Source organism: Podarcis liolepis (assembly GCF_965112155.1).
Source record: "Podarcis liolepis genome assembly, chromosome: 1".
Taxonomy (NCBI): Eukaryota; Metazoa; Chordata; class Lepidosauria; order Squamata; family Lacertidae; genus Podarcis; species Podarcis liolepis.
The window spans coordinates 117,269,104-117,284,473 of NC_139554.1; the positions used below are offsets into that span (position 1 = coordinate 117,269,104).

The 15,370-nt window shown below is 43.7% G+C and overlaps 1 protein-coding gene across 2 annotated transcripts in view; it reads right to left on the minus strand.

The window, feature by feature from the left end:
• Positions 1-2,185: 2,185 nt before the first annotated feature.
• HAT1 (histone acetyltransferase 1) overlaps positions 2,186-15,370 on the minus strand; it is a 30,870-nt gene continuing 17,685 nt past the window's right edge. For both annotated transcript variants that reach the window (XM_083469658.1, XM_083469659.1), the window contains exons 5-11: positions 13,664-13,843; positions 13,291-13,412; positions 12,683-12,787; positions 12,011-12,117; positions 7,490-7,641; positions 5,701-5,817; positions 2,186-2,574 (exon numbers count right to left, since the gene is read on the minus strand). In XM_083469658.1, the coding sequence (XP_083325784.1) occupies positions 2,407-2,574; positions 5,701-5,817; positions 7,490-7,641; positions 12,011-12,117; positions 12,683-12,787; positions 13,291-13,412; positions 13,664-13,843 (951 nt within the window). In that variant the 3' untranslated portion in view covers positions 2,186-2,406. The remainder of the gene's footprint in view (positions 2,575-5,700; positions 5,818-7,489; positions 7,642-12,010; positions 12,118-12,682; positions 12,788-13,290; positions 13,413-13,663; positions 13,844-15,370) is intronic.

Here is a 15,370-nt window from a genome sequence, read left to right on the forward strand (position 1 = left end):
CCAATATTGCAGTTTAAAATAAACAGGAAGGGGTGGGTTTTCAAACACTTGCAATTTCGTTTTGCGTGAACCCCTTAAACCTGAAAGCAACCACTGAATTGCCCCTACCAAAGCATTTACCGCAACCAGAATTATGCAGTGTACACAACCATGCAGCAACATCTTCAATCATCGAATTGTAGAGTTGGAAGGGCATCTCAGGGGTCATCTAGTCCAACCCTCTGCAGTGCAGGAACCTCATGTTCTACTATCAATGCAAACTTAGGTGCTCTCACATTAATTGACAACAGATAGAAGCCACACCTTCTTTGGGCGCGTTCAAGACCCTTTCCTGCCACACCACATCACGTCCTGCTTTTGAAATTCCCCAGTGTGCAAAATGAGGTCTGCCATGTGGCATTTGGGTGGGTCTGTTGTTACAGAAACAGGCATCCAGGACTGCCTTGAGAATGCAGAGCTAGTTATATGGTACTCGGGATCCAAGCCAGTATCAATGCCAATTCTACGAACCATGTGTCTTGTGTCATCACCAGATACATGAACAGCCATCTCAGTTTTGAGTGCTGCTGCTTATGTTGCCAAAACAGCACCACCCATGCCAAGAGGGAAGATGTGTCAGCAGACTTGGGAGAGCCCCAGGATTTGCAGATGGTTGCACAGGTCTTTAGGGGAGGCAGTGAAACAAAGGAGGGGGAAAACTCAAAACAGCGCAACTGAAGACTGAGCTTTTTTTTTTGAGTGGTGGCTGTGGGTTAAACCACAGAGCCTATGACTTGCCGATCAGAAGGTTGGCGGTTCGAATCCCCGCGACGGGGTGAGCTCCCGTTGCTCGGTCCCTGCTCCTGCCAACCTAGCAGTTCGAAAGCACGTCAAAGTGCATGTAGATAAATAGGTACCGCTCCGGCGGGAAGGTAAACGGCATTTCCGTGTGCTGCTCTGGTTCGCCAGAAGTGGCTTAGTCATGCTGGCCACATGACCCGGAAGCTGTACGCCGGCTCCCTCAGCCAATAAAGCGAGATGAGCACCGCAACTCCAGAGTCGGTCACGACTGGACCTAATGGTCAGGGGTCCCTTTACCTTTAAGAAACAGGAAAGTTAACCTGAACTATGCACTGCAACCTGTTTTTGCAGCTTCCACTCAAGAGACGGAATTCGCATTGAATAGCACAAGGATTTAGAGAAAGTGGATCTACTCTAGCAAATCTTGGGAAAGAGGAAATATGAAGAACACACACATTGCACTGAAGTTGGAGTTGCAGCCCTGCTTATTAAGTCTACATCACTCACTCATGACTGTCTTAGGATGTGACCTGGACTCTGTGTTTTGGAGACTTATTGGTAGGGAAAAAAGGACACAGCCCAATCTGTGTCCTCAGCACTGCCAGTACTACTGTCTGTCTTAAATGCAGCTCCTTGGGACTAAGGAAAAGAAGGCAGAATCAATGAAAGGTCACGCTTTTTGCAGAGAAGCCCTTTTGTGATGTTTTCTTCAATGAGAAGTCAGCAAGGCAAAGTGTTGTAGCATAATTTCCATCTAGGCCCGAGCATTCCTGCTCCTCATAGAGGGCAGGTGAACTTAATCCTGTGAGCAAGAGAAGAGGACAGCAAAACAAGTCATCATCTTTAAAGGTGTGCCAAACAGGTTTTTTTTTAAGACCATGCACACACACATACACAATGTACTGTTCTAATGATTTCTCATGGTTTTCATTGATCTTATATAAGCCTCTCTGGGAGACTTGTTGGCTGAAAGGCAGGATAAAAATCGTTTAACTAAATGGTCATTCATGGTGTATTGATAGTTGGAGTTGTTGCAGTCTTAGTACTATAAAATGACATTTGTAAGTGAAAGATAAAGTCACTGCCAGAATAAAGTTCAGAACTCTGCTTTGCAATGCTTGTTTATATATAGCAGATACAATGCTAGAGCTCAAAACAGATTTGGGATGTGTCAGACTTCCCATCTAATTTGGGTTAGGAGGAAACTTATTTTCATCATTTTGTATCCACAAAAATATATATTCAAGTTATGCTTTATTTTCCCCACCTTTCAACCAAATATCTTTATATTCTTTTTCAGCGTGCACTGATGTTTATGCAATTGTACTTTGAGATGGTACTGCTTCACCTTAATTAGTAAGCGTAACATTTCAAGTACTAAAGAAAAACTCAGACCACACTGCAATTAGTGCATTTCAGTCTACTTTATTTCAGCAAAGTGCCCCAAAATCTAAGTACAGCTTTTTAAAATCTACAACACAAAAATAGAAAATATTGAAAACGCACAGAAAACCAGTCATCTTGGAAGTGATTAGGATGTCACAAGAAATTTTGCAGTGAAGCAGTGATCATGATGTATTTCACAACACAATGTACGGAAATCTGCACGCTTCCTGTAGAGATTCCTCAGGCCTGAGCAAGCCGTTCTAGGACTCTTCGATAATCCGAAACAAGCTGCTGGAAGGTTTCTTCTAACTGTTTGTGTTGCAAATTTATGTCTATTTGGTTCAACTGGTTGGTCAACTCTTCTGGTCTCAAACATCTTCTCATCTTAGCAATCTCTCTCTGCTTTTTCTACAAAAGAACCAGGCAAAAATAAATTTACACACATGAGCAGAAATTGCTACACGCTGCTCCTTATAAGGCTAAATTGCTATTTAAAAGTAACCGGGAAAACATTCCAGGTTAAACAAGGTCTCAGGAACAGATCTTTCAGAAAACCCTGTTGTGTTCATATGCTCCTTGAAATTAAGACTTGCCCCGAAATTCCAAATGACTGGTCAACCCCTTCAATTTTTATGTTTTTACTGTACCTTGACTGTATAGGGCAGTGATGGCCAAACTTGGCCCCCCAGATGTTTTGGGACGACAATTCCCATCATCCCTGACCACTAGTCCTGTTAGCTAGGGATGATGGGAGTTGTAGTCCCAAAACAGCTGGAGGGCCAAGTTTGGCCATTACTGGTCTAGGGTAAAAGCCCCTGCTTTACATCTGCAAATAGTACAATCCAAAAACAGGCAGATATGAGCACATCCAATTCCTTTGCTTTCAATGGGATTTAATCATGGCTATGGTTTGGTTCGGCTCCTACAAAAGATGTAACACAACTTTTCTGTGTTGAACCAGTGATGCATCAAATCTAGAGATCACAGATCAAAATGGTTAAAGCGCCGAGTGGTAGCACAGGATGCTAACAGATTCCCCCCCCCCTTTGTCTTTCCCTCTCAGTCTCCTTGAATGTTACATTTCATCGGGTGCTCTTTTCTAGTTTAATTATTTGATCATTTTAAACCACATGCTGTGTCTTTTTTTAAAACGCTGAAGGTACTCTTTACTTACAGAGGCCCTACATTGTATCCCTGTAATATAAAGGAACATTTAACAACGCGGAATCTCTCTCAAAATATCAGGAGTATAAAATTAGGGCCACACTGACCAGAAAACTGACCAAGCGATGGATGTGAGGCTTTTTAACACAACCTTGTAAATAAGCCTACAAAAGTTACTAGCCTGTTTACCACCTCTGGCAGCCATTTTAGTTTATGTACAGGCACAAAGCACTCTCCTTCACTACCCCACTCATCCACCTGCATGAAATTACTTGTCTCCAATGGCTACAAGGCTATATTAACCCTTTCCCTTCCTGCTCTTTTCCCACACAAAAATCCACACCTCAAGCTGCTTTCTCATTCATGGAAGATAAAATAGTTCCATATCCTCCCACAAGGGGAGAAAAGGGTGATTTGGAAGGATCTACCGTCGTTCATCCACAAACCGAAAAGCTCTTTCAGCTTTTTGGTTTAAAAGAGACAGTTCATATTATGTGGTTATTATGAATGGATTAGTAACTGTTACATGAGATTTTTGGGAACAGAAGGTTGGAAACGATTTTTACCTACATGGAAATTAGTATTATTAATAATAATTTATTATTTATACCCCACCTATCTGGCTGGGTTTATATAACTGGCTTATTTCAAAGTGCAATGGTTCTAAGCCATACTGCAAAACATGCAGTATAATCCTCCAGTTTCAGACCACCCCCGTGTAATGAGTTATTGTAGAATTCTATCCAATATTATGACAAACAATGCTTCTCGTTTTTAGTGAAACAACTTGCTCAGACGACTGATGCTGAGCATACAAAGACAGCCTATTAGTACTGTTTCCTACAAAAAACCCACTTAACTGTTGCTAGTCAAGGTGCAAAATCACTGCAGCTTCCCACACATGCAGTGGGGCTTTTCAGCTTTCCTCTTCTAGCAACTCTACTTCTCAAACTCTCCTGAAGACTGGGGTGCCCATTGGAGCTGTAAGGCATTTTAAGGGACTGCTGTTAGGAAAGCCAGATACGAACATCCCATGTGCAGCATCTCAAATGCTTTGTGCATGAGCCTCTAAATACTGGCCACTGACTGATTTTTTATTTTTTATTTTGCTTTTGTCTAGTTTATTCCTTTTACTAGGGAAATCTGTTTAGAACCCTCATAGCTCAGTTGGTTAGACCATGGTGCTGATAACACCAAGGTTGCAGGTTCAATCCCTGTATGGACCAGCTGCATATTCCTGCATTGCAGGGGGTTGGACTAGATGATCCTCAGGGTCCCTTCCAACTCCACAATTCTGTGATTCTGTGATTCTGTGAGAACTCTTGTCCACATGCTCTCTGAAAGGGAAGTTCCTTTACAGTGGTAACTTGGTTGTCCGCTTGACTCACAAAACCATTCAAAAACCAAGGCTGTAGGAGCTTCCGATTGGCTGCAGGAGCTCCCTGCACTCAATCGGAAGCTGCATCGGACGTTCAGCTTCCGAAAAACGTTTGCAAACCGGAACACTCACTTCCAGGTTTGCGGCGTTTGGGAGCCAATTTGTTCAGGAGCCAAGCTGTTCGACTACCAAGGTACCACTGTATTTAAATGTATTTGGTATCTGCTACTGTTATCATTCAAAGGGACACAGGTGGTGCTGTGGGTTAAACCACAGAGTCTAGGACTTGCCGATCAGAAGGTCGGCAGTTCAAATCCCTGCGACGGGGTAAGCTCCCATTGCTCGGTCCCTGCTCCTGCCAACCTAGCAGTTCGAAAGCACGCCAGTGCAAGTAGATAAATAGGTACCGCTCCGGCGGGAAGGTAAACGGCGTTTCCGTGCGCTGCTCTGGTTCGCCACAAGCGGCTTAGTCATGCTGTACACCAGCTCCCTCGGCCAATAAAGCGAGATGAGTGCCGCAACCCCAGAGTCAGTCACGACTGGACCTAATGGTCAGGGGTCCCTTTACCTTTACCATTACATGTCTAATGTTGCAAGAAGCAAGAGATCAGAAATCAAACTCAAAGGGCTGCATTTTTCTAATGAGCCCCACCAGCATACCCACCTATCCTCCTCAATTTTCCTCCAGAAGGTTGGGAGGACCCTTATAACATATTTAGGGAGTGTGCAGGGGGGAAGAACGTCCCATTGTGCAAGCAGAAATCCTTGCACTGACGAAACAATTATCTTAGCACTGCATTTTATTGAGACTATGTAAAGTACTCTGTGTCTTTGTATCTGTAGTAGTATTGTTTGGCTGTCGCTTTAACAAAAGCACTGCGACAAAGCTTTAAAGAGGTGCATTAAAGGAAAGATAATTATGCACGAACGTTTTGGCATAAACAGTTTACAATGAAAACAACTTTAAAATATCCATGTAAGTTAAAAGCCACCTTGTAAGGGCCCATCAGTCTTCTTTTTACATCCAATCTGTAGCTTCTGGATTGTTCTGCATTGCCCATGTCTGTTGCATGCAGCCGGAGAATTTCATACACCCGTCTTGTATGTTGCTTAAAAACAAGGGGAATGGCATATGAATCAAGACCAAGAACTGTCACTATACAAGGTTTAGAGAAACTATTTCAAGGTTGTGTAGCCTATCTTCTATCTTTAAACCCTGACACATGTAACTCCTAATCACTCCTCTGAGTAATATGCTTTAGAACTGTATTTTAAAAACATTTATCCATTGTCTCCCCTGGAGACCTTCAAATGTTGTAGCTTTGAATCTGACACCCTACTCCTTTCCATTCGTTTATAAACAACCATTCATATAAACTTTGCTGACTTGGAGGAAAGCTATATATTCATCCTTCGTTTCTTCTTTATAAGGATCCGGTTCTTGTAAATGTTTCTCACTGGTCAGAAATTCTAATTACCTCTCAGTTCCCGCTTGGTTATCAACATCATTCTTTTGTGCTCAACCAAAGAACCAAATAGTATCAAACATGTGGGAAATGCTTGCTTCATTCCTTGGCACATGCTGCGATTGTATCTTGCTGTTATTTGTCCATAATATTACCCCAGTCCTGTTTTATAACTCCTACTGCTTTTACCAGATTTTTTTAAAAAATCAAGTTTAATAATACTTTTTCCTTTCAAGGCGAAAACTGAGTTGTTCCAAAGGCAATGCATGAACACACCAAGGTTTTTATCCAACTAAGTCATTGCACACATGGAACGACTTCTGCAAGGGCAATGGAACTCTATGTGCCCCCTGTACTACCCTCAAATAGTTCTAAGACTTTTATCCCTAGAAAATTGTCCTAAATTCCCCTAATACAGTACTGAACTTTACCACCAGTAGTGCCTTGTTGCAATGGATCAAATACTGGGTTGCATCCAATGGGGTTTTTATAGTATAGTATAGTATAGTATAGTATAGTATAGTATAGTATAGTATAGTATAGTATAGTGTATTTTAAAATGGGGTTTCAGAGTTTTTAGGGGTTTTTGAATGTTTTATGTAGTTTTTCAATTTCATTGTTCTGTATGGGACAATGACAATAAAGATATCTATCTATCTATCTATCTATCTATCTATCTATCTATCTATCTATCTAATGATAGTTCTACTCAGTACAGAACCATTGGAATTAATGGACCTAAGTCTTTCCTAAGAGTAGGGCTCACCTTGGATACAACCCACTGGCTGTACAAAACTTCATTTAGTCAACAGAAGCCAGAGCTCAACGACAGACTGAAGTTTGTTCCTGGCAGCCCAAATACAATGGTGTGACTTATGCAAGCCATGCGATATCTTCTAGAAACGGTGGCTGGGATTCAAAAACCTACCTAAGTCTATTGGTTCTTTGGGAACTCAGGCACTAAAAGGAGATTTGTTTCACTTACAATTGTTCTGAATTAGACATAGGATTGAACATTGAGTACAATGCTGCCCTTTCATGAAGGAGTCCACCAATGAAGAGGTGGGGAGCAGTTTTCAACAACATTCTCCTCTTGTAGCCTCCCTCCCACCTGCTCTTCTACAGCAGATTTTTTTTGGGGGGTGGGGGCACAGTGGACTGCCAGGGCGAATCAGGGAAAACACCCTCTCCCATGAATGCAACCTCTATTAGGTCAAGAACCTGTCTTTGAACAGAAGGACCCATCTTGTTTGTGGAAAGACAATGCCCACAGGGATGATCATCACATCAATACAATATTTTAAGCATCGTGTACCTTATTCACTTTCAGCTTTTGTTGAGCTTCTGTTACCATATCTTGACTGAAGCCTTGCTTGAGCTTCTCTGGAGAAAAGCAAGGTAAATCCTGACACAGTTTGACTAATACAAAATCTCGTAGTTTCACATAATTTTCAGACGGATCTTCAGCTAAAAGAACAAAGTAGAAGTGTTTTGTAATTTGCTTTTCCTGTCCATGAATCTCTGTCGTTTTGGCATGGTAATACCACAAATTTTATGTTCTATTTCTTAGTATAACTGAAATCCTTTGTTTATTAGGAGCTACCCCACATTTTCTTCAAAAAATTGCTTTGCACACGTTAACTACCATAAAGTTACCACAATTTTCAAAAGTCCATGGTTTAGCTTTTGTAAAATAGGGGGTTCTCAGTAATTGGCTAATTGGGAACCACTGGGCTAGGGAATTAGAAAAGGGAGCACTGAATGCCCCCGGCTCTAAACAATGTTTAAGATCTTTGCAAATTTATGTGAACTAGGCTTACCAAATTAGCAAGTTTCTGTCATATGAAATCATTAAAAGGTCTAATTCACCAAGTAACAAATTCATGAAAAGCACATCAGTGGGCTAACTATTTCAATCTCACCTTAAAGCAACTACTATTTTGTAAATCTGACTACCTTGTAAATCCACTCAGCTTGCTGCCCCCTTCGCATAGCCGCCGTATAACTCTGAATGCCATCTCACTTTCATAATTTCCTGTCCCGCTCCTGACTGTCCAACCCAATTTCCCCTTAACAGCAGCAACGCTAAATGGATGAAAAAGAGAAATTCATCTCTCCATACCTTTCAAGCTCCCTGTCGGAAAGAGCATGCACCCTAGCAAATTATTCCACAGGGCAATTTGAAGTCTGCTTCAGAGCAGTTTTACTGGAGAAAAAATACACACCATGTTCCATGCATTGATGCAGAAGCCTGCTGTCTGCCATCGTATGGCCTACTTATATTTCTATGCACTGTCAAGGATGAGAAGCTGTAAAGACACCTCTGGCTCAAAGATTCAGATAGAATATTCCATTTACGGACGTGCACAATTAAAAATAACATTTTGTCCTTCGTCACCAATTGGTACAGTCGTACCTTGTTTTGCGACCGGGATCCGTTCTGGAGTTCTGGCCACTAGCCGAAAAGGACGCAGGGCAAAGCGCTACATCTGCGCGCACGCGCAGAACGGTTTGTGTTTCTGCGCATGCACGAAGTGCGATTTAGAGCTTCTGCACATGCACAAGCAGCAAACCCAGAAGTAACCTGTTTGGGTTTGCCGCAGACGTTGGCCAGAATGGACGCTAGACAAGGCGGATGTTTGCGGAGGTATTACTGTACTTTATAATGCTTTTATAGATGATGGGAAGTACGTGGAATTTCTGTGGGGCTTTAATTATAAACAAGACTGAAATTCAAGATTTAGAGGTATATCTAGCATACAGGTACGTGCCAAAACAAACTGCATTATTCGGCTCTACACACGACTGGGGCTTTTCTACTCCTGTCAAGAATCCGACTGCAAGGAGTTTTTGAAATTTGGAGGATTCTCAAAATCAGTTTGTGGCAAAACATGTTGCTGTTAAAAGAAAATAGTTCTATTCCCACTGAACATACAAAATGACTTTTCAGTACATAAAGGATCTCTAGGCTGCGGCCAAAGGGTTAATTTAATATTAACTTAGTAGTGAGGTTTAAAAACAAACATACACACACACACACACACACACACACACACACACACACTGGTAGCACAGTACAGTGGTACCTCGGTTTTTGAACGTAATCCATTCCGGAAGACCATTCAACTTCTGAAACGTTCAAAAACAGAGGTTCAAAGGGCGGCCTGTAAATTCAATAGAGAAAATTGAAAAAAAAAAAACCTCAGCAGAAGCCGTTCGACTTCCGAGTTGCATTTGAAAACCGAAGCATTTACTTCCAGGTTTTCGGCATTCGAAAACCAAAAAGTTCGACTTCTGAGACATTCGAAAACCAAGGTACCACTGTGCCTGGAGTCTTCCTTTCTCCACTAGCTCAGGCTGTATTTACACAAAATAAGTTTCTGATGGTGTAATAGGAAAATTAGCTAGCGCATACATTCAAGAAAATGACCAAAACACCTCTGAAAGGAACTATACCTCATATGGCTGTGACTCAAACAACTTGCATAACTAGTTCCAGAAGCCCCACAGGCTTTCAAAGTGCACCAACATTCAAAAGCAGTTTGTGATAGGGCACGTGGGTGATATACAAGGTCATGTTTATATTTTTAAAGGCAAAATTCCTACTGTGCGGCTAAAGTAGCTGGCTCATCCCCCCACCCCACCCCCAGTATATTCAAATCCAAACAAAAATGGACTGGTAAATATAATTCCTGAGAAGTTCAATGATGGGTTAAATCCAAGGCATCCTAACCAAGCAGAACAGGGCTTTTTTTTTTTTTTTTGCCTCCCCCTTCCTATTAGTCCACTGATAGTTGAAGGAGCTGCCAAAGAAACATGGAATACAACATAGAAGCTGCAGCAATAGAGGAGAATCAGGAAAAAAACCACACACCCCCATGGGGGAGTAGGGGGAATCTTACTACAAGCAGAAGTCACCTATCCCAGTACGTTTCCGAGCACAATTCAAAGTGTTGGTGCTGACCTTTAAAGCCCTAAACGGCCTCGGTCCAGTATACCTGAAGGAGCATCTCCACCTCCATCGTTCTACCCGGACACTGAGGTCCAGCACCGAGGGCCTTCTAGCGGTTCCCTCACTGCGAGAAGCCAAGTTACAGGGAACCAGGCAGAGGGCCTTCTCGGTAGTGGCGCCCTCCCTGTGGAACACCCTCCCATCAGATGTCAAGGAAATAAACAACTACCAGACTTTTAGAAGACATCTGAAGGCAGCCCTGTTTAGGGAAGCTTTTAATGTTTGATGTATCATAGTATTTTAATATTCTTTTGGAAGCCGCCCAGAGTGGCTGGGGAAACCCAGCCAGATGGGCGGGGTATAAATAAATAAATTATTATTATTATTATTATTATTATTATTATTATTATTATTATTATTACTACTACTACTACTACTACTATCCAAACCAATGAATTTTCTTTGCACTGATATTCTTAACAGCCCACAATGAACTGTCGTAGGATAAATATCCAGAAGCTACCCTCTTTTCTTTGGTCAGTTATCGAGTCGCTTTCTTTAACAGATCTCAGGGCAACGTAGAGCAAAAGATATATAAAATATATCAAAAATTAACAACTTTGTGTGTGTGTAATTAAAATAGGGACGCGGGTGGCGCTGTGGGTTAAACCACAGAGCCTAGGACTTGCCAATCAGAAGGTCGGCGGTTCGAATCCCCGCGACGGGGTGAGCTCCCGTTGCTCGGTCCCTGCTCCTGCCAACTTAGCAGTTCGAAAGCACGTCAAAGTGCAAGCAGTTAAATAGGTACCGCTTCGGTGGAAAGGTAAACGGCGTTTCCGTGCGCTGCTCTGGTTCGCCAGAAGCAACTTGCTGGCCACATGACCCAGAAGCTGTACGCCGGCTCCCTCAGCCAATAAAGCAAGATGAGCGCCGCAACCCCCGAGTCGGCCACAACCGGACCTAATGGTCAGGGGTCCCTTTACCTTTACTTAAAATACAAATCTGCACATTACTGTTTGGGGTGATATGTTACCATATCAAACTGGAAAGATCTGGATACAAAGAAGTGTTTTTAGCCAACGTCTAAACCTCAACAGAAGTGCCTGGCGTGCTCTGGTCCATGGGGTCGCGAAGAGTCGGACACGACTAAACAACAACAACAACAACAATGAGGAAGACAAATGTAGTTGCAGGAGAGATCATTTCAAAAATAAGATGCCCCACTACAGAGAAAGCCCTTCTGTGCATTCCCAGTTGCATCAAGAAACAGGATCTTGTGCCATGTATTGTGGCATCTTGCAAAGTAGACTAGTCCATGGAAGCTTATGCTGTGATGCCACAGCATAAGATGCCACAGGGCGGTTTCTGTTCCGCATTGCCTCAAAAGTTCATTCCAATATCCTTTTCTTTAATTTTCTCATTCTCCAAGTTCATATTCTTTGGACGTTCGTACATTTTCTCTCTGGGGTCATAAGAATGGAGTGTACCATTGTAGTGATTAGTAAGCCAGTGTCTCTCACTGATTTAGTGTTTTGCCTGAAAGAAGAAAGCTCTGCAAGGAGTTCCAGAAACCTAAATCTCTTGTCAAGTCAGCTGCGTACTTTGCAATAAAAATGGCTAATTAACTGGTAATCCTTTCATGCTAGGGAATGGATTTCCATGGTGCACTGTTCCCAGGAAGGAAAGGATTTGAAGAATTACATTATGCACAGTTCTTTCTGTAAGGAAGGGTAGCATTAACCTTGACCTCTGCTTAAGTTAATCTTTGAAAGATCATTTAATTTTGACAGATGAATTCAGAAAGTTATGGCACCGACTGTCAGGGAAGCAGTGTTCAGCATTTCATATAAATTAATTCTTATTTCCAGCGAAAGACTCACGTACCTGTTATATCAAGCACTGCAGGGGATGACATATAGTACCTATGAACTGTTTCTAAAAGCTGAGCCCCGTGACCTTCTCCTTGGAATGGAGGCAATATCAGCATTTGGCTACACATAGAACGAGAGAAAAAAATTAGCAAAAAAAAAAGAAAAAAAAAGAGCTACAGTCATACCTTGGTTTTTGAACAGAATGCGTTCAAACCATTTGAAAACCAAGGCGCGGCTTCCGATTGGCTACAGCAACGTCCTGCAGCCAATCGGAAACCACAAAAGCTGCGCCGGATGTTCAGCTTCTGAAAATCGTTCAAAAACCGAAAAAATCACTTCCAGGTTTCAATCACTGGGGAGCCAAGGCATTTGAGATCGATTGTATACTCAACCCCCAGAAAATTTATTTACAGATTTATTCACAGCGAATTGCAATCTCTCTATACATAAGGCTTTACATACAAAAACCTTATAGACTCCGAACATAATTGCACTAAGAGTTTTGAGATTCCACCCCATTTCAGATGAACACAATGAAATAAATAAATGCAAAGCCAGGCGAGAGTTTTAAAATTTCTTTTTTAAAAAGCCCACAAAATTAACACAATTATAAACAAGTATTGGGAACTTCAACAGTACTCTCTTCTGAAATAAAAGGCAAGGCACGTGCTATGCTGCCAATTACCTTACACGTGGCCGGGTTTTGTCTGGGTACACATAGTAATTATAGACTGTCATATAGCCTACGGTCGCAAAGAGCGTAGCTCCATCCTTATTATACTTCTCAAATCTGCAGATAAAACAGAAAGCCAAGCAGGTCAATTACAGTCGCGCTCCCATGCAGTGTCCATTTTCTTTTCCATTCTCTGACTGAATTTCCAGTGTCAGCAAGCTACTCTGTGAGGGCCCAATGGGTACACCTGCTATGTTCTGAATGTACAATTCACTTAATTGGTGTGCAGCAACTTGGATAAATCAGACCTCTTTACAGCACTTCAGCGCACTTGCCTATTATAAAGATGAATAGGTGGCAAGTAAAAGAAAACACAGGCAAAGCTCATTTTACTGTTTAAGCCCTACATTCAGGGCTCCAACGGACAACAGTATTTAATTTGGCTCTATTCTCAAGGTCTCGCAAAGCATAATGGACACAAACTCCAGCCTGATAAACAATAGTTTTCTCTTTCCTGGGAAAAATATCATTATACTGTCCCCAATAATTGGCCAGCCACAATTAAAATGCAGCCTTTGTGGAGGTAATAAGGTCCACTGTTGCTTTAGAACTGTACTTACACTAGAAAGTAGTTCCATCTTTCATCATCCACGTCAATAAAGCTAGCTGTTTCAATAAACCACATCAAGAAGGTCTGAAGCCTTTCATGATACTCTCGAAAGCCTGGGCATGTGATGTCAGCCTAGGGAAAAAGCCAGGAGAAGTCAGGTGAAACTCTTCACCAAAGGGAAGAGAGCACATCACAGAGCCTTATAAAGTGCCTCTGTGGGAAACTGTTTTATTAGCACACTGAAAGTGATCTTGGAGAAATAGCAACATTTTACATATCACAAGCAATTATTTGAGGGTCACTTAAAAGTTGCCATGAAAGCTCTGTCGGAAGGCTCTATTCTCCCCCCCCAGCACCACCACCACCAAACACACACTTTTTACCTTGTATATTTGATACTTTACGTCTTCGCCAGCTTCTTCGTTATGCACGGAATATGTATGTAACAATGTCCCAAACGGCTTGAAATTGACCTCTTTTTCCAGCAGAGATACAAAGTCATCTGTACTTGTGCTAAAGCCTGGTGGAACAATTTCTCTAATTTTACTTTCCACATCATCTGCCTGAAAACAAGAGGTGGGGAGATAGAGAGAGAGATGCACTGAGAATAAGGAATTGACTATTTCTAGAATTCACATAGGGTGGTGTGTTTATGCCCTGTGATTGTTGAAGCGCTATTTAAAGCACCCAATGTGGTTTCCTAAAATTTTGCACAGGTCTTTGTCCCAGACACAACAAAATGGTACACATGGGACCTTGCCACTAGGTGCCCCCTTGTGGCCCTTGGTTTACAAAGCTCAGAGCATTCATACGCACCCCCTAGTCCGTTATCACATTGTTCAAATCTACTCTTTCAAGGGATCCACCAATAATATGTTATACAGTGGTACCCCGCAAGACGAACGCCTCGCGAGACGAAAAACTCGCAAAACGAAAGGTTTTTTCGTTTTCGAGTTGCCTCGCAAGACGAATTTCCCTATGGGCTTGCTTCGCAAAACGAAGCTTGCCCCGGGGACAGCGGATCTTCTCTTTGAAGCAAGGGGCCGCGGGGAGATAGCGATCTCCCTGCAGCCCCTTGCTGCAAAAGACCGGGGGAAGCGGGGAAGCGAAGCGCTTCGCTTCCCGCTTCCCCCGCACCTCTTCTAAAGCAAGGGGCTGGGGGGAGATAGCGATCTCCCCGCAGCCCCTTGCAGCAAAAGATGTCGGGGGAAGCGGGAAGCGAAGCGCTTCGCTTCCCGCTTCCCCCGCACCTCTTCTAAAGCAAGGGGCTGGGGGGAGATAGCGATCTCCCCCCAGCCCCTTGCAGCGAAAGATGTCGGGGGAAGCGGGAAGCGAAGCGCTTCGCTTCCCGCTTCCCCCGCACCTCTTCTAAAGCAAGGGGCTGGGGGGAGATAGCGATCTCCCCCCAGCCCCTTGCAGCGAAAGATGTCGGGGGAAGCGGGAAGCGAAGCGCTTCGCTTCCCGCTTCCCCCGCACCTCTTCTAAAGCAAGGGGCTGGGGGGAGATAGCGATCTCCCCCCAGCCCCTTGCAGCGAAAGATGTCGGGGGAAGCGGGAAGCGAAGCGCTTCGCTTCCCGCTTCCCCCGCACCTCTTCTAAAGCAAGGGGCTGGGGGGAGATAGCGATCTCCCCCCAGCCCCTTGCAGCGAAAGATGTCGGGGGAAGCGGGAAGCGAAGCGCTTCGCTTCCCGCTTCCCCCGCACCTCTTCTAAAGCAAGGGGCTGGGGGGAGATAGCGATCTCCCCCCAGCCCCTTGCTTTAGAAGAGGTGCGGGGGAAGCGGGAAGCGAAGCGCTTCGCTTCCCGCTTCCCCCGACATCTTTTGCTGCAAGCGGCTGAAGGGAGATCGCTTCTCCCGGTGCTCCGAAGCCGGGCGGGGGGCATGGGACACCTCCCGCCGCAGCGGGGACACCTTTTGAAGGCAGGCGGGGGGGGGCAAAGACTTTGGCCCCCCGCCCGCCTTCAGAAGAGGTCCAGGACCTCTTCTGAAGGCTGGCGGGGGGCAAAAGTCTTTGTCCCCCCTGCCTGCCTTCCCAGGGGCTTTTAAATCGCCCCGGACAGCGGAGAAGTCCTCCGCTGTCCGGGGCGATTT